General features: G+C 42.4%; 1 protein-coding gene across 1 annotated transcript in view; it reads left to right on the forward strand.

The window, feature by feature from the left end:
* The window catches only part of ttn.2 (titin, tandem duplicate 2), a 184,343-nt gene that overhangs the window by 109,526 nt on the left and 60,735 nt on the right, over positions 1 to 14,082 (forward strand). The window contains 37 exon segments of the mRNA XM_072684995.1: positions 21 to 320; positions 437 to 739; positions 852 to 1,039; positions 1,126 to 1,240; positions 1,326 to 1,610; positions 1,695 to 1,846; positions 1,929 to 2,076; positions 2,167 to 2,344; positions 2,439 to 2,560; positions 2,666 to 2,953; positions 3,127 to 3,423; positions 3,562 to 3,748; positions 3,850 to 3,965; positions 5,102 to 5,401; positions 5,502 to 5,801; positions 5,965 to 6,070; positions 6,153 to 6,349; positions 6,447 to 6,758; positions 6,880 to 7,158; positions 7,280 to 7,579; positions 7,682 to 7,984; positions 8,084 to 8,602; positions 8,719 to 9,021; positions 9,144 to 9,443; positions 9,555 to 9,851; positions 9,962 to 10,246; positions 10,362 to 10,655; positions 10,738 to 11,037; positions 11,125 to 11,433; positions 11,529 to 11,728; positions 11,822 to 12,251; positions 12,344 to 12,652; positions 12,736 to 12,917; positions 13,006 to 13,135; positions 13,249 to 13,548; positions 13,671 to 13,988; positions 14,078 to 14,082. The exon segment at positions 14,078 to 14,082 is cut by the window's right edge and continues 292 nt beyond it. Of these exon segments, the coding sequence (XP_072541096.1) occupies positions 21 to 320; positions 437 to 739; positions 852 to 1,039; positions 1,126 to 1,240; positions 1,326 to 1,610; positions 1,695 to 1,846; positions 1,929 to 2,076; positions 2,167 to 2,344; positions 2,439 to 2,560; positions 2,666 to 2,953; positions 3,127 to 3,423; positions 3,562 to 3,748; positions 3,850 to 3,965; positions 5,102 to 5,401; positions 5,502 to 5,801; positions 5,965 to 6,070; positions 6,153 to 6,349; positions 6,447 to 6,758; positions 6,880 to 7,158; positions 7,280 to 7,579; positions 7,682 to 7,984; positions 8,084 to 8,602; positions 8,719 to 9,021; positions 9,144 to 9,443; positions 9,555 to 9,851; positions 9,962 to 10,246; positions 10,362 to 10,655; positions 10,738 to 11,037; positions 11,125 to 11,433; positions 11,529 to 11,728; positions 11,822 to 12,251; positions 12,344 to 12,652; positions 12,736 to 12,917; positions 13,006 to 13,135; positions 13,249 to 13,548; positions 13,671 to 13,988; positions 14,078 to 14,082 (9,257 nt within the window).

Genomic DNA, 14,082 nt, shown 5'->3' on the forward strand with positions numbered 1-14,082 from the left:
TGAAACCTGTATCTTTTTAGATGTCCCTGGACCTGTGAAGAACTTGCATGTGGTTGACACTGCGGATGGAGAGGTCAGCATTGCCTGGGATGAGCCTGAGAATGATGGTGGCAGCAAAGTCTTGGCCTATGTGGTGGAGAGACGTGATGTCAAGCGGAAGACCTGGACTCTGGCCACTGACAGGGCTGACAGCACAGAGTACACTGTCACTGGGCTGCAGAAGGACTCCAAGTATTTCTTCCGTGTTTGTGCACGCAACCGAGTTGGAAGTGGACCAAATGTGGAGACAGACAAAGCCGTACAAGCCAAGAATAAATTTGGTAAAGTATAATTCTTTATAATTTGGTATAATAATTCCTCAAGATCATCTGGACAATCTGAATCTGAGTGCTTCAATCATTTAATGGTCATATTGTGTCCGTTTTTATCATTTCAGATGTTCCTGACGCACCTCAAAACGTTGCTGTTGGAAATGTCAGCAAGTTTGGTGCCACAGTCTCCTGGGAACCTCCTTTGTATGATGGTGGATCAGAAATCACATCCTACATCATTGAGCTCCGTGACAGAACATCTGTGAAATGGTCTCCGGTCATGGTGACTAAAGCACAGGACCGCTCTGCCATTATCAACGATGTCATTGAAAATAAGGAATACATTTTCCGTGTTAGAGCAGAGAACAAGGCTGGTCCTGGCAAGCCAAGCGCTGCCACAGACCCAGTTAAAATCATGGACCCAATAGGTTAGCAACGCCTACGTTTACAAATATCTACCGTTTAGTCAAAGCAGATGTACTGGAATACATGTAGAAGGTTTACTTTTTATAATGTGTGATTTTTTTAATGCTTTTTCAGAGAGGCCAAGCCCACCTTTGAATTTGACACACTCTGAACAAACCAAAGACTCTTGTCTGCTGACATGGGAGACTCCTCTTAAGAATGGAGGCAGCATGATCACAGGCTACATTATTGAAAGATGTGAGGAAGACACAGACAAGTGGCTGAGATGTAATGCCAGGCTTTGCCCAGACCTTCTTTACAGGGTAACCCTCTGACCTCCACGTCCTGTTTTCTTGGATGATTATATCTTTATATTGAGTTTGATGACAATAAATTCTTCTTTTCTTAGATGTCTGGCCTTAAATATGGAAAGAAATACAAATACAGAGTCATTGCAGAGAACGCAGCCGGTCAGTCTGACCCCTCCAATATTATTGGACCTGTACTGGCAGACGATCCACACTGTACGTATTGGACCCTTTCACAGATTCTTTGCATTTCTACTTTTTCGAAAATTGTCAATGTGGTCATTTGTTCTTCTCAATTTAGTTGCACCTACCCTGGATCTGAGTGCCTTCAAGGATGGCCTGGAAGTCATTGTTCCTAATTCTCTTATCATTCGCGTCCCAATCACTGGATACCCAACACCCACTGCTAAGTGGACCTTTGGTGACCAGGAGCTCGCTGCTGGTGACCGTGTGTCTATGGTCACAAAGAGCACCTTCACTGAATTAGTCATCACCCCAAGTGTGCGTCCAGATAAAGGCACATATTCTCTGACGCTGGAGAATGATGTAAGCAGCGTCTCTGGAGAGGTTGACGTCAACGTCATTGGTATGTTCAGTGTATCAGGTTTGCTTGAGCCGTCATGCAGTTCTTCAACCATCGGGTACAAAACTCACTGTTGAATTTTTTCAGCATCCCCGAGTGCACCCAAGGACTTCAAGGTTGCAGAGGTAACCAGAAAACATGTGCATCTTATGTGGGAAGCACCAGAACATGATGGAGGCAGCCCACTGACTGGCTACCAGATTGAGAAGCGTGAAGTGTCCAGAAAGACTTGGGTCAAGGTCTGAAACTTGCATTAGAGTCTCAAAAAAAAGTTTTCAATTACAATTGTTCTGTATATTTATTCTTTATTTTACACTTCAGGTAATTGCTGGTGTCCAAGACCTGGAGTACACTGTAACAGATGTCATCGAGGGCAAGGAGTACTTGTTCAGAGTTACTGCCTGTAACAAGTGTGGCCCTGGAGAACCAGCTTACATTGATGATCCAGTGAATGTATCTTCACCAGCCAGTAAGTGATCACAGGAAAATGAGGACAGCCAAAGTCACTTCTACTGCAAACACAGACACTAATACTCACATGATTTGCTTTACCCCATAGCTGTTCCAGACCCACCAGAGAATCTTAAATGGAGAGACAAGTCTGCCAACAAAATCTTCCTGTCATGGGAGCCTCCAAAGTGGGATGGCGGCGCTCCAGTAAAAAGCTACACTGTTGACAAATGCCAACGTGGCACTGACAAGTGGGAGCCATGCGGAGACCCAATTTCTGAGCTCAAGTACATGAATAAAATCTTTTAATTCAGGCTTAGATTATCTGTTTTATTCAAACATAAACATATCATTCTTATTATCATTTTATTTCTCTCTTAGGCTTGAGGTAACTGGTCTAACAGAGGGACAGTGGTATGCTTATCGTGTGAGGGCCTTGAACAGACTAGGCTCAGGTAGACCTTGCAAGGCAACTGATGAGATCTTGGCTGTTGATCCTAAAGGTACTTTTAAACGTTTCTCGTCTTGGTATACAGTATATGGACTTTAAGATCATTATAATACTTAAGCTTGCCAGCGTCCTAACCTTTCCTTACCCGTTGTTACAGAGCCTCCAGAGATTCACTTGGATGCAAAACTTCTGGCTGGTCTAACTGCAAAGGCTGGCACAAAGATTGAACTTCCAGCTGATATTACTGGCAAACCAGAGCCTAAGGTCAAATGGACTAAGGCTGATCTTATATTGAAGGAAGATGACAGAATCACTATTGATACCAAGCCTGGTCACTCCACAGTGTTCATTGCTAAGACTACAAGGGATGACTCTGCAACTTACATTGTGGAGGCAGTCAACAGCAGTGGCCGTGCAACTGCAACCGTTGATGTCAACATTCTAGGTAACATATTTATCTTCTACAAAGCAAAGAGGTATTAGGTATTATGTTTCAAAGGCTTCAGGAAATTTGCTATTTTGCTGTATTTATCTCCAGTACTAATCTGAGGAGAAGACATCTAGCATCAGAGTAAGACTGATTTTGATTGTAATGAATGATTGTTTCTCTTTTTGTAGACAAGCCTGGACCCCCAGCTGCCTTTGACATTTCTGAAATCACCAGTGAGTCCTGCTTCCTGGCTTGGAATCCACCCAGAGATGATGGTGGCTCAAAAATTACAAACTACATTGTTGAGAGGAAGGCTACAGACAGTGAAATTTGGTACAAACTGTCCTCCACTATAAAGCAGACCACCTACAAAGCCACAAAGCTTGTGACCTTCAAGGAGTATATCTTCAGAGTCTATGCTGAAAATCAGTTTGGCATTGGTTTGCCAGCCGAACATGCTCCAATAGTTGCCAGATACCCCTTCGGTATGTAACACTCTACAACTAACATCTCTACATCAGTTCTAATTTGCATTAATTTACCTTTACATCATTAAAAGTACTTAATTAGAGTCATATAATATGTGTCAGATAATGTATTCTTGCAATCATTTTCTTAATCAGATCCACCTGGACCACCGTACAAACTTCAGGCAGCAGACATTGCAAAGGATGCTGTCACTTTGAGCTGGTACGAGCCTGATGAAGATGGTGGAAGTCCCATCACTGGCTACTGGGTTGAGAGATTTGAACCGGAAGCTGACAAATGGATAAGATGCAACAAAGTGCCAGTATCGGACACTACTTTGAGGTAAGGACTTGGAATATATTTATTCTGATTTGAAACAAATAGTCTTTACAGCAGTGACATGGATAACTCTGGAATAATTAATGTATTTTTGATGACTACAGGGTAAGAGGACTGCCCACAAGAAAGAAGTATAAATTCCGTGTCCTGGCTGAGAATCTTGCTGGACCTGGCAAACCAAGCAAGGAGACTGACCAAATCTTGATCAAGGATCCAATTGGTATAATATTTTTTTTACTTTTTGTGTTGTCCAGCTCTGTTTTGTAATGTTGCCTCTTTACAGCACTTTGATGGATTTTAAATGAAGCACACAGAATGTGATTGTTGTGTAGACTTCCGCTTTAACTGAAGGATTTGGTTTTAAACAAGAATATTGCATTAATCATTTAGGAATTATTGCCAAATGTACCATGAAAAAGAACTTTTCATTTGCAGCCTAAAGAGGTGATTATGCTGTGAAAGAGGCCATTAAGATAAGATAAGATAATCTTTTATTAGTCCCACAGTGGGGAAATTCTCAGTGTCACGGCAGAAAAGGGATACTCAGATGCAAAAGACACTCGAAGATAAATTATCACTATATACACAATATAAATAATATAAATTAAAAAAATATATTTATTTGGTAAGACATCTAGTCACATCAAGAACATATGCAAAGAGGTAAGCGTATCATCTTCAAAGTCTACAATCAAGAGATGTCTTTATGATAGTAATTACTGAGAGTGTACTTTAAGGTGCAAATCATTGGTAACACTCAACACCAGACAGGCCATATTAAACACCCTGCCCTATTCTGGAACAATATTATTTGGACAGATTACATCAAGATTCCAGGGGAAGTAAGGGTTCATGATCCAAAGCAATACCACATCATCTGTAAACCATGGTAGAGGCAGTGTTATGGCATGTGTGGCTGCAAATGAAACTACGTCGCTGTTGTTTACTGATGATGTAACTGCTGATAGAAGTAGCAGGATGAATTCTGATGTGTACAGAGCTATAATAATTTTTAATTATCTCAGATGAACAACACTGTAAACCATTCTGCAAAAGCAACCCAGGAGCTTCTTAAGGCAAAGAAAGTTTCTAAATTGCATAGTCAGTCATCTGACCTTTAGTCTTTAGTCCTTTAGACCTTTAGTTTCCACGCGCCAAACAGTCACTTGTCAACACAGATAAAATATTTATGTTAAACCCCTTGAATTAAAGCAAAAAGTCTACAATTCAATCACATCTTCATTGATTCGTTTCAAAATGACAATAATTAGGTTCACTGTCCAAATACTTATGGACATGTCTGTATGTGTTGTATCTGAAAAAAAGGAGATTAAAATATCTGTATGCTCTTTTTAGATCCTCCATGGCCTCCTGGCAAGCCTCTTGTTAAAGATGTTGCCAAGACATCTGCTTTCCTGCAATGGACAAAGCCTGAGCATGATGGTGGCGCTAAGATTGAGTCCTACATTATTGAGCTCCTCAAAAGTGGAACTGAGGAGTGGGTTCGTGTAGCAGATGGTATTCCCGCTCTTGAATACTTCCTTAAAGGATTGATGGAGAAGCAGGAATACTCCTTCCGTGTCAGAGCTGTGAATGCAGCTGGCGAGAGTGAACCTAGTGAGCCTAGCAATCCTGTGCTGTGCAAAGAGAGGCTCAGTGAGTTATTTCTAATATCTTATTAATTTAAATATATTATAATATTAGTTATCAGCTTAATTAGATTTCTAAATGATAAAAAAAAATCCTTTCCTTTCAGATCCTCCATCACCCCCACGTTGGCTAGAGGTGATTAACATTTCACGCAACAATGCTGACCTGAAGTGGACAGCCCCGGAGAGAGATGGCGGTTCACCGATCACCAACTACATTGTTGAGAAGAGAGATGTCAGACGCAAGGGCTGGCAAGCTGTGGACACCACTGTGAAAGAGCTGACATACACCGTCACGCCACTGAACGAAGGCTCCCTCTATGTATTCCGCGTGGCAGCTGAGAATGCTGTTGGTATTAGTGAATACTGCGAACTTGTCGACTCTGCTCTGGCCAAAGATACATTCAGTAAGCGACAAAACTCTGGCAGCCTTCAGTTTACTTTCTTTAAGACAAAAGCTGATGCCTTGGAGGCATACTGATGTGTGTGCATATATATATATATATATATATATATATATATATATATATATATATATATATACTGAAATATACTTATTCTGTCTTCCAGCTACTCCTGGTCCTCCTTATGCTCTGACCGTCACAGGGGTGTCAAAGACCCATGTTGATCTTAAATGGGAGGCACCTCAGAATGATGGTGGCAGACCTGTCTTGAGGTAAATGTATTAGAAATGTGGAAATGCCTTTGCAGAAATGATAAGTCCCCATCACTAAATTCTGTTAATCCTGCACTTTCAGGTATGTCATAGAGAAGAAAGAGAAACTTGGAACCCGCTGGGTGAAATCTGGAAAGACAGCAGGCCCAGACTGCAAGTACAGAGTGACCGATGTAATTGAAGGAACTGAGGTACAGTTTCAGGTCCGTGCTGAGAACGAGGCTGGAGTTGGTCACCCAAGTGAACCCACAGACATTGTGGTAATCGAGGACCCCACAGGTATGTTGAAAATGAGTTTTTCATTTTTTTTATGTGAAGATGATTGTATTGCATTTAAGATATGTTTTATTTATTTTTATATTCTACATTCTACCAGGTCCACCATCTCCTCCTCAAGATCTCCATGTCACCGAAGCAGCCAGGGACCATATCTCTGTTGCCTGGAAAGCCCCAGAAAGAAATGGAGGAAGTCCAGTCATTGGTTACAACATTGAGCTCTGTGAAGCTGGAACTGAGAAGTGGATGCGAGTCAACTCTCGTCCAGTTAAAGAGCTGAAATTCAGAGCCGGGGAAGAGGAAGGCATTGTTCCAGAGAAGCAGTACATTTTCAGAATCCGTGCTGTCAACTCCGTTGGTGAAAGCGACCCCTCTGAAATCTCAGAGAGTGTTTATGCCAAAGACTCTGACTGTAAGCAAAGATCTGTACACTTTCTCATGCAGTATGTTAATGACCATAACCCTTTCTTCAGCTTCAGTCAACTGTCATGTGGAGGTAGTAATTAATTAGCTCTCAATTGGCATCCCTACAGGCAACCCTACCCTCGATTTCCAGACTCAAGACCTTGTTGTTGTGGAGGGTGAGAAGATGCACCTCCCCATTCCATTCAAGGCCGTACCATCGCCGAAGATCACATGGCACAAAGATGGAAGAGAGATGAAAGCTGATGAGCGAGTGTCATTCAGAACAGAATACACTTCCTGCCACCTGGAGATTCCAAGTTGCTTGCATGCCGATGCTGGCCAGTACAAAGTTACCCTGGAGAACAGCTTTGGAGCAACCAGTGGCACAATTAACGTTAAAGTTATTGGTAAGATTTTGAACTATGCAACCAATACTCATGAAGAATCCTGTTATATGAAATAATATATTCCATATTGACAGCTAACTGCTTTATATTGATCATATTCATGTGAATTGTATATCATTAGGTCTTCCTGGACCATGCAAAGAAATTGTTGCTAGCGATATTACCAAGAACTCCTGCAAAGTGTCATGGGACCCACCAGACTATGATGGCGGCAGCCCCATTCTTCACTACGTCCTGCAGCGTAGAGAGGCTGGCAGAAGAACCTATGTCAATGTCATGTCAGGAGAGAACAAAGTAAGCTGGCCGGTCAAGGACCTCATCCAAAATGGGGAGTACTACTTCCGTGTGAGAGCCGTAAATAAGATTGGTGGTGGCGAGTTTATTGAGCTTCGCAATCCTGTGATTGCTGAGGATCAGAAACGTGAGTATCATGCATACTGATTTCATTTCAGACCAACTGTTTACTAGACGCTATAAACCGACTCAGTTTTACTCATTTACTTTGTTTGATCGGCACATACAGATCCACCCGATCCACCTACTGATGTTGAAACTCACAACCCTACTTCTGAGTCTGTGACCCTCACTTGGAAGCCACCCATGTATGATGGTGGATCTAAGATCATGGGCTACATTCTGGAGAAGATGATGAAAGGAGAAGATAAGTTTGAGAGATGCAATGACTTCCTTGTCCCAGTGTTATCCTATACTGTTAAAGGCCTGAAGCAGGGGAAAGAGTACCAGTTCCGTGTGCGGGCAGAGAATGCAGCGGGCATTAGCGAGCCTTCACGCAGCACTCCTATGGTCAAAGCCACGGATGCTGTTGGTATGTACTAGAAATTGGCTAATTTATGTGAATAATATATACTGCAGACATTTTCAATATAACCAAAATGTAATTTTCTTGGTTCTGCTCTGTTTTCAGATCGTCCCAAAGTGTTCCTCAGCGGTAGTCTTCAATCAGGTTTAAGCGTCAAGAAAGGCGAAGAGATCCGACTGACTGCCTACATCTCCGGATTTCCTTACCCAGAAATTACATGGACGAGGAACAATGCAACCATCAGGCCAGAGGCACTGAAGAAGAGGCCGGAAAGACCTATTAGAAAGAAGAAGGAAAAAGAGGCAGAGAAGAAGGAGGAGGAGAAAGAAAAGGCAGAGGAAAAGAAGGAAGAAGACAAAGAGAAGAAGGAGGAAAAGGCAGAGGAGGCCAAGGACAAAAAGGAGGAGGAGAAGAAGGAGAAAGAAGCAGTGGTAGAGGAACCTGAAGAGCCAGAGGAGGAATACCATCCATCTCTCAATGAGCGTCTTACCATTGATAACTCGAGGAAGGGTGAATCCTTCGTTATTGTCAAAGATGTTATCAGAGGCGATTATGGTGTATTCACCATCAAGGTGGAGAATGATCATGGTGTTGCTTCTGCCGTCTGTGAAGTTAATGTTCTTGGTAAGATAAATTCCTGTGGCTTCTATATACCTTTGGAGAGAAATATATTGCGTTATTTTCCGTTCCTTATTTTAAACTCAGACTGAAGTGTTTGTTTCTTGCTTTCTGTCTTCCAGATACACCTGGACCCCCAGTCAATTTGCGATTTGAGGAGGTCAGGAAAGATTCTCTTCTCTGCAAGTGGGATCCTCCTGTAGATGATGGTGGAAGCGAAATTCTTAATTACGTATTGGAAAGAAAAGACAACTCTAAGGCTGAGCTTGGATGGGTCACTGTGACATCAACCCTCAGAGGCTGCAAGTACCCAGTAACAAAACTGATTGAGAAAAAGGAATACATCTTCCGTGTTACTGCCGAGAACAGATATGGTGCTGGAAAACCATGCATCTCCAAACCTGTCATTGCCAAGAATTCATTCGGTAATTTATTCTCATGCATTTTTTTTTATTTGTGGTAATCTTCTATTTCTTATTCTGTTTCCAAAGATGACTCCTGCTGTTTTTTTAGGTAGCTTGCTAATATTTTGCTTTTCACATTTCAGATCCACCAGAGGCACCTGAGAAGCCTGAAATTACAGACGTCACAGCCAACAGCATGGTTGTCACTTGGAATGAACCCAATGACAATGGTAGCCCCATCCAAGGATACTGGGTGGAGAAACGTGAAATTAATAGTACACACTGGGCTAGAGTTAATCGCAGCATCGTCAATGAACTGGAAATAAAAGTAGAGGGTCTCTCGGAAGGCTTGACATACATTTTCAGGGTCTGTGCAGAGAACTTGGCAGGGCCTGGAAAGTTCAGTCCACCATCTGAGCCAAAGACAGCACAGGCTCCAATCTGTAAGTTGATTATATTGCATAAATATCAGCATCTACGTCTATATCAAATCTGGTGCTGTGCAAATGAGGTGTTCGGCATACAAATCTGAGCTATTTTCATATTTCTTTCAGTGCCACCGGGTCCACCAGTTCCACGCGTCGTTGACACCACGGACCATTCAATAGACGTTGAATGGGATCCTCCTGCAGACAATGGTGGTGCCGATATTTTTGGCTACCATGTAGACAAATTAATAGCTGGCACTAAGGACTGGTCACGAGCCACTGAGAGACCATGGAAGAATCACGCGTTCACTGTGTATGGTGTCAGAGAGGGCGCTAAATACATCGTACGTGTTGTGGCAGTTAACTGTGCTGGCGAGGGTGCTCCTGGTATCACTGATGCTGTCATTGTGAGGAATCCTGCAGGTATAAATCTCAAACCGTTGTTTGTTCTTATAGGACAAGACCTGAAATAGAAATGATAGGGTTTCACGGCTGGCTGTATGACTGTTTGTGCTGTTATTTTTCCCTTACAGAGCCGCCAGTAATTGACCTTGGTGTCAACATGAAAGCTGGTTATACTGTAAGAGCTGGCGAGATATTGACAATCCCTGCACATGTGACCGGTAGACCTAAACCATCACTTGCATGGACAAAGGACGACGCTGCGCCCGATAAAGAGCGTGTGGAAATTGAAGAAGTTGGACAGGACAGCATTCTTACAATCAAGACTGCAAAGAGAAGCGACAGTGGCAAATACCAGATCACTGCAGCAAACCCCAGTGCTATAAAGTCAGCTTGGACCAGGGTGGAAGTTATGGGTGAGAACTGCTGTTTTGTTGTTTGTCGTGTTGTGTCATATTATTTGTGACATGAACTAATGTTTATTTATTGTAATATTCATTTAAATATTCTCATATTAAATATTATTTTCAGACGTTCCTGGCCCTGTCCTTGACCTCAAGCCTGTCGTAGTAACAAGAAAACTGATGATACTGAACTGGTCAGATCCTGATGATGATGGTGGCAGTGATTTGACTGGCTTCATTGTTGAAAGGAGGGAGCCAAAGATGCACACATGGAGACAGCCCATTGAGACTCCTGCATCTAAATGTGAAATTGTAGGCATTATTGAGGGACAGGAATACATCTTCCGAGTTGTGGCCAAGAACAAGTATGGCTGTGGACCACCAGTTGACCTGGGGCCCATCCGTGCAGTGGATCCACTAGGTATGAGGCATAATGTGTATATGCATCACAGTAAGTCCATCAATAAGGCAACTGTAAGACTAAATGTACATTCTTCTGCCAGGCCCACCTACCTCCCCTGAGAAGTTCCACTACTCTGAGAGAACCAAGTCTTCTATTACCCTTACATGGAGACCTCCTCGCAATGATGGTGGCAGTCCAGTCATTGGGTATATCATTGAGAAGAAGCGTCAAGATCATCCTGCTTTCCAGCCTGTCTCTGCAGAAATGTGCACTGCTCTGACACTAACTGTGGAGAATCTGGATGAGCTGCACATGTATGAGTTCCGTGCAAAGGCTGTCAACAGCATCGGTGAAAGTGATCCTTCCATACCGTTGACTGTTGTGATTCAGGATGATGAAGGTTTGTTCTTTTCTGATTCGTCTTCTCTTTTATAAAAAATTAAAAACGTACTTTTATTAAATGTTGTTTTTAATATTATTGTTACAGTTTCTCCAACTTTGCACATGATGAAGCATTTCAAAGGGGATTTGATCAGAGTGAGGAAGAACGAGCCAATTGAGATTCCTGCTGAGATCACAGGTCTTCCAATGCCAAAGGTTGAATGGATGAAGGATGATGTAGTGATTCCAAAGTCAACTGAGAGAGTCTTGATGGAAACCAAAGAGATTGACCGTCTCACAGAGCACACAAAACTCACCATCCCTGCTATTGCGAGGTTGGACAAGGGAACATACACTGTTACTGCCTCAAATCGCCTTGGAAATGCCAGCCATTCTATCACTGTGGAGGTGCTCGGTAAGTCTGCTTTAGTTCTTGGTAAGTTCAGTCACCCGTTCAGTGTTTTGATCTTATAGTGTGCAGATGCAAAATACTGTTCTGTCTTTTATCAGATCGGCCAACGCCACCAAGAAACCTTGCTGTGTCAAACATCCGCGCTGAATCTTGTCAACTGACATGGGATGCACCACGGGATACTGGAGGCAGTGAGCTCACCAACTACATTGTTGAAAAGAAAGACCTTAATGTTGAGGACGTTGAGAAAGCTGAATGGGTCCTGGTCACTAATGCCATTATAGAGAAAAAGTTTGGGGTAAGTAAAATGATGGAGTTTAAAAAATAAAGAGAGTGTTATTAATTAATTTACAAAACGATTAAATTAATCCAACTGTTTTACATCTTGTAGGTATGGGAACTTGAAACCGGTGGCAGGTATCAGTTCAGGGTCAAAGCTGAAAACAAGTATGGAATAAGTGATGCTTGTGAAACAGAAGAAGTACAAATTAGAGATCCATTTGCTCTGCCTGGTCCACCTGAAAAAGTTACTATCGCAGAGCATGGCAAGACTCATATGGTAGTGACATGGGAGCCTCCTATGGACAGTGGTGGATCTACAATCATTGGCTACTGGCTGGAAAAGCGTGAGAAAGGCACTTCCTACTGGGCTAAAGTAAATAAGACCCTGGTGTCCAAACGTGGCATGAAAGGCTGGGAGTTCCATGTCACACGTCTCATAGAGGGACTCGAATATGAATTCCGTGCAATGGCTTGCAATGCTGCTGGAGTTGGCCCCCCTAGTGCTGTCTCTGAATCAGCCTTTGCTACCGATCCATTAAGTAAGTTGCATGCTCACTTAAAGTTCTATTATATATAGTTATGTGAGTTATATATGAATATTAAATATACATTGTATGATTGTCTACTACAGCACCACCCAGCATGCCAGCTGCTCCAGAAGTTGCTGACAAAACCAAACGTAGCGTCACTCTGTCATGGACACCACCAGCTAAAGATGGTGGACGCCCCATCAAAGGTTACATCATTGAAATCCAAGATGAGGGTACATCTGAGTGGGCTAGGGTCAATGATGCAGACAATCTACATCCTACTACCACATTCACTATTCCAAACCTTCAGGAGCTGAAGAAATACAGATTTAGGATCATTGCAGTCAATGAAATTGGAGAGTCTGAGCCAAGTCCTAGAACCACTGAGGTTCTCCTGGAGGACATTCACAGTACGTCTCAGCCTTTATACTAAGCTACAAATGTCGTTAGCTCAAATGTCATTTTCTAACATGGTGCTTTTGTCTTATTCTAGCTGAACCGAAACTATTTTTGGATGTTGCCGCTGAGGATTTATTGTCAATCCGTGCTGGAACTCCATTCAAAATCCCAGTCACTATTACTGGACGTCCCGTTCCCAAGGTTACATGGGACTTTGATGGCAAAGCAAAGTCAGAGAAGAAAGAGCGTGTCCACACTCTGCCTGTGGATTCCCAGGTATCACAATTCATTCTCCAAACAAATATTATTATTAAAAGGCTATAAAAGTCTATTTCACAGTATTAACTGCATTGTTTCATGTTAGGTGGAATCAACTGACACTACCTCTGTTGTAACAATTCCTGTGAGCTTGAGAGAGCACTCTGGCAGATACACTGTCACAGCAAAGAACAAGTCTGGACAGAAACATATCAATATCAGAGTCATTGTTCTTGGTGAGTTCTCGGTTAACTCTTTTTTTTTTTTTTTTGGTAATCAGACAATAAAGAGATTTTTATAATATAAATGCTCATCGGCTCATTAATGTAATGCATTGAACATTTTACAGATGTTCCTGGGCCTCCCAAGGAGCTTAAGGTTACTGACGTTACCAGATCCACAATGAGAATTATCTGGAAACTGCCAGATACTGATGGTGGAGAGAGAATTAAGAGCTACTTCATTGAAAAGAAGGCTGTCACAGGAAAGGCTTGGACAAAGGTAAATCCAACATGTGCAAGCATGGCCTACGTGGTGCCTGACCTCCTTGAGGGCCAAGACTACCTGTTCCGTGTTCGTGCTGAAAATCGCCTTGGAATGGGACCATTTACTGTGACAACAGACCCAGTGAGGGCAAGGGATCCTATCTGTAAGTTGGAACAAATCCAATTTATCTCCTGAAATAAATTATGAAACACTTTTATTACTATAAAGAACCACCTACTATAATTAACTACCATTTGTATTGTCTGTTTCATTTTGTTTAAAAAGATCCTCCTGATCCTCCATCTAAACTCAAGATCAACCTTGTTACCAAGAACACTGTGACCCTAACGTGGGTGCCACCCAAAAATAATGGAGGTGCACCAGTAACCCACTACATTATCGAGAGACTGAGCTGGGATACCACCGGCCCACAAAAAGAGACCTGGAAACAGTGCAATAAGAGGGATGTTGAAGAGACTACCTTCATTGTTGAAGACCTTAAGGAGGGTGGTGAATATGAGTTCCGTGTCAAGGCAGTGAATGAAGCTGGCCCAAGCAGACCCTCTGTAACTGTGGGACCTATCATCATCAAAGATCAGACCTGTGAGTATCTGACATTTCTGGTTTAGTATATTTAGTCGTGTTCAGTCAAAAGCAGTAATCAAAACCCCTGTGATTGAAAATCATTTCAGGTGCT

Source organism: Salminus brasiliensis, chromosome 8 (assembly GCF_030463535.1).
Source record: "Salminus brasiliensis chromosome 8, fSalBra1.hap2, whole genome shotgun sequence".
NCBI lineage: Eukaryota > Metazoa > Chordata > Actinopteri > Characiformes > Bryconidae > Salminus > Salminus brasiliensis.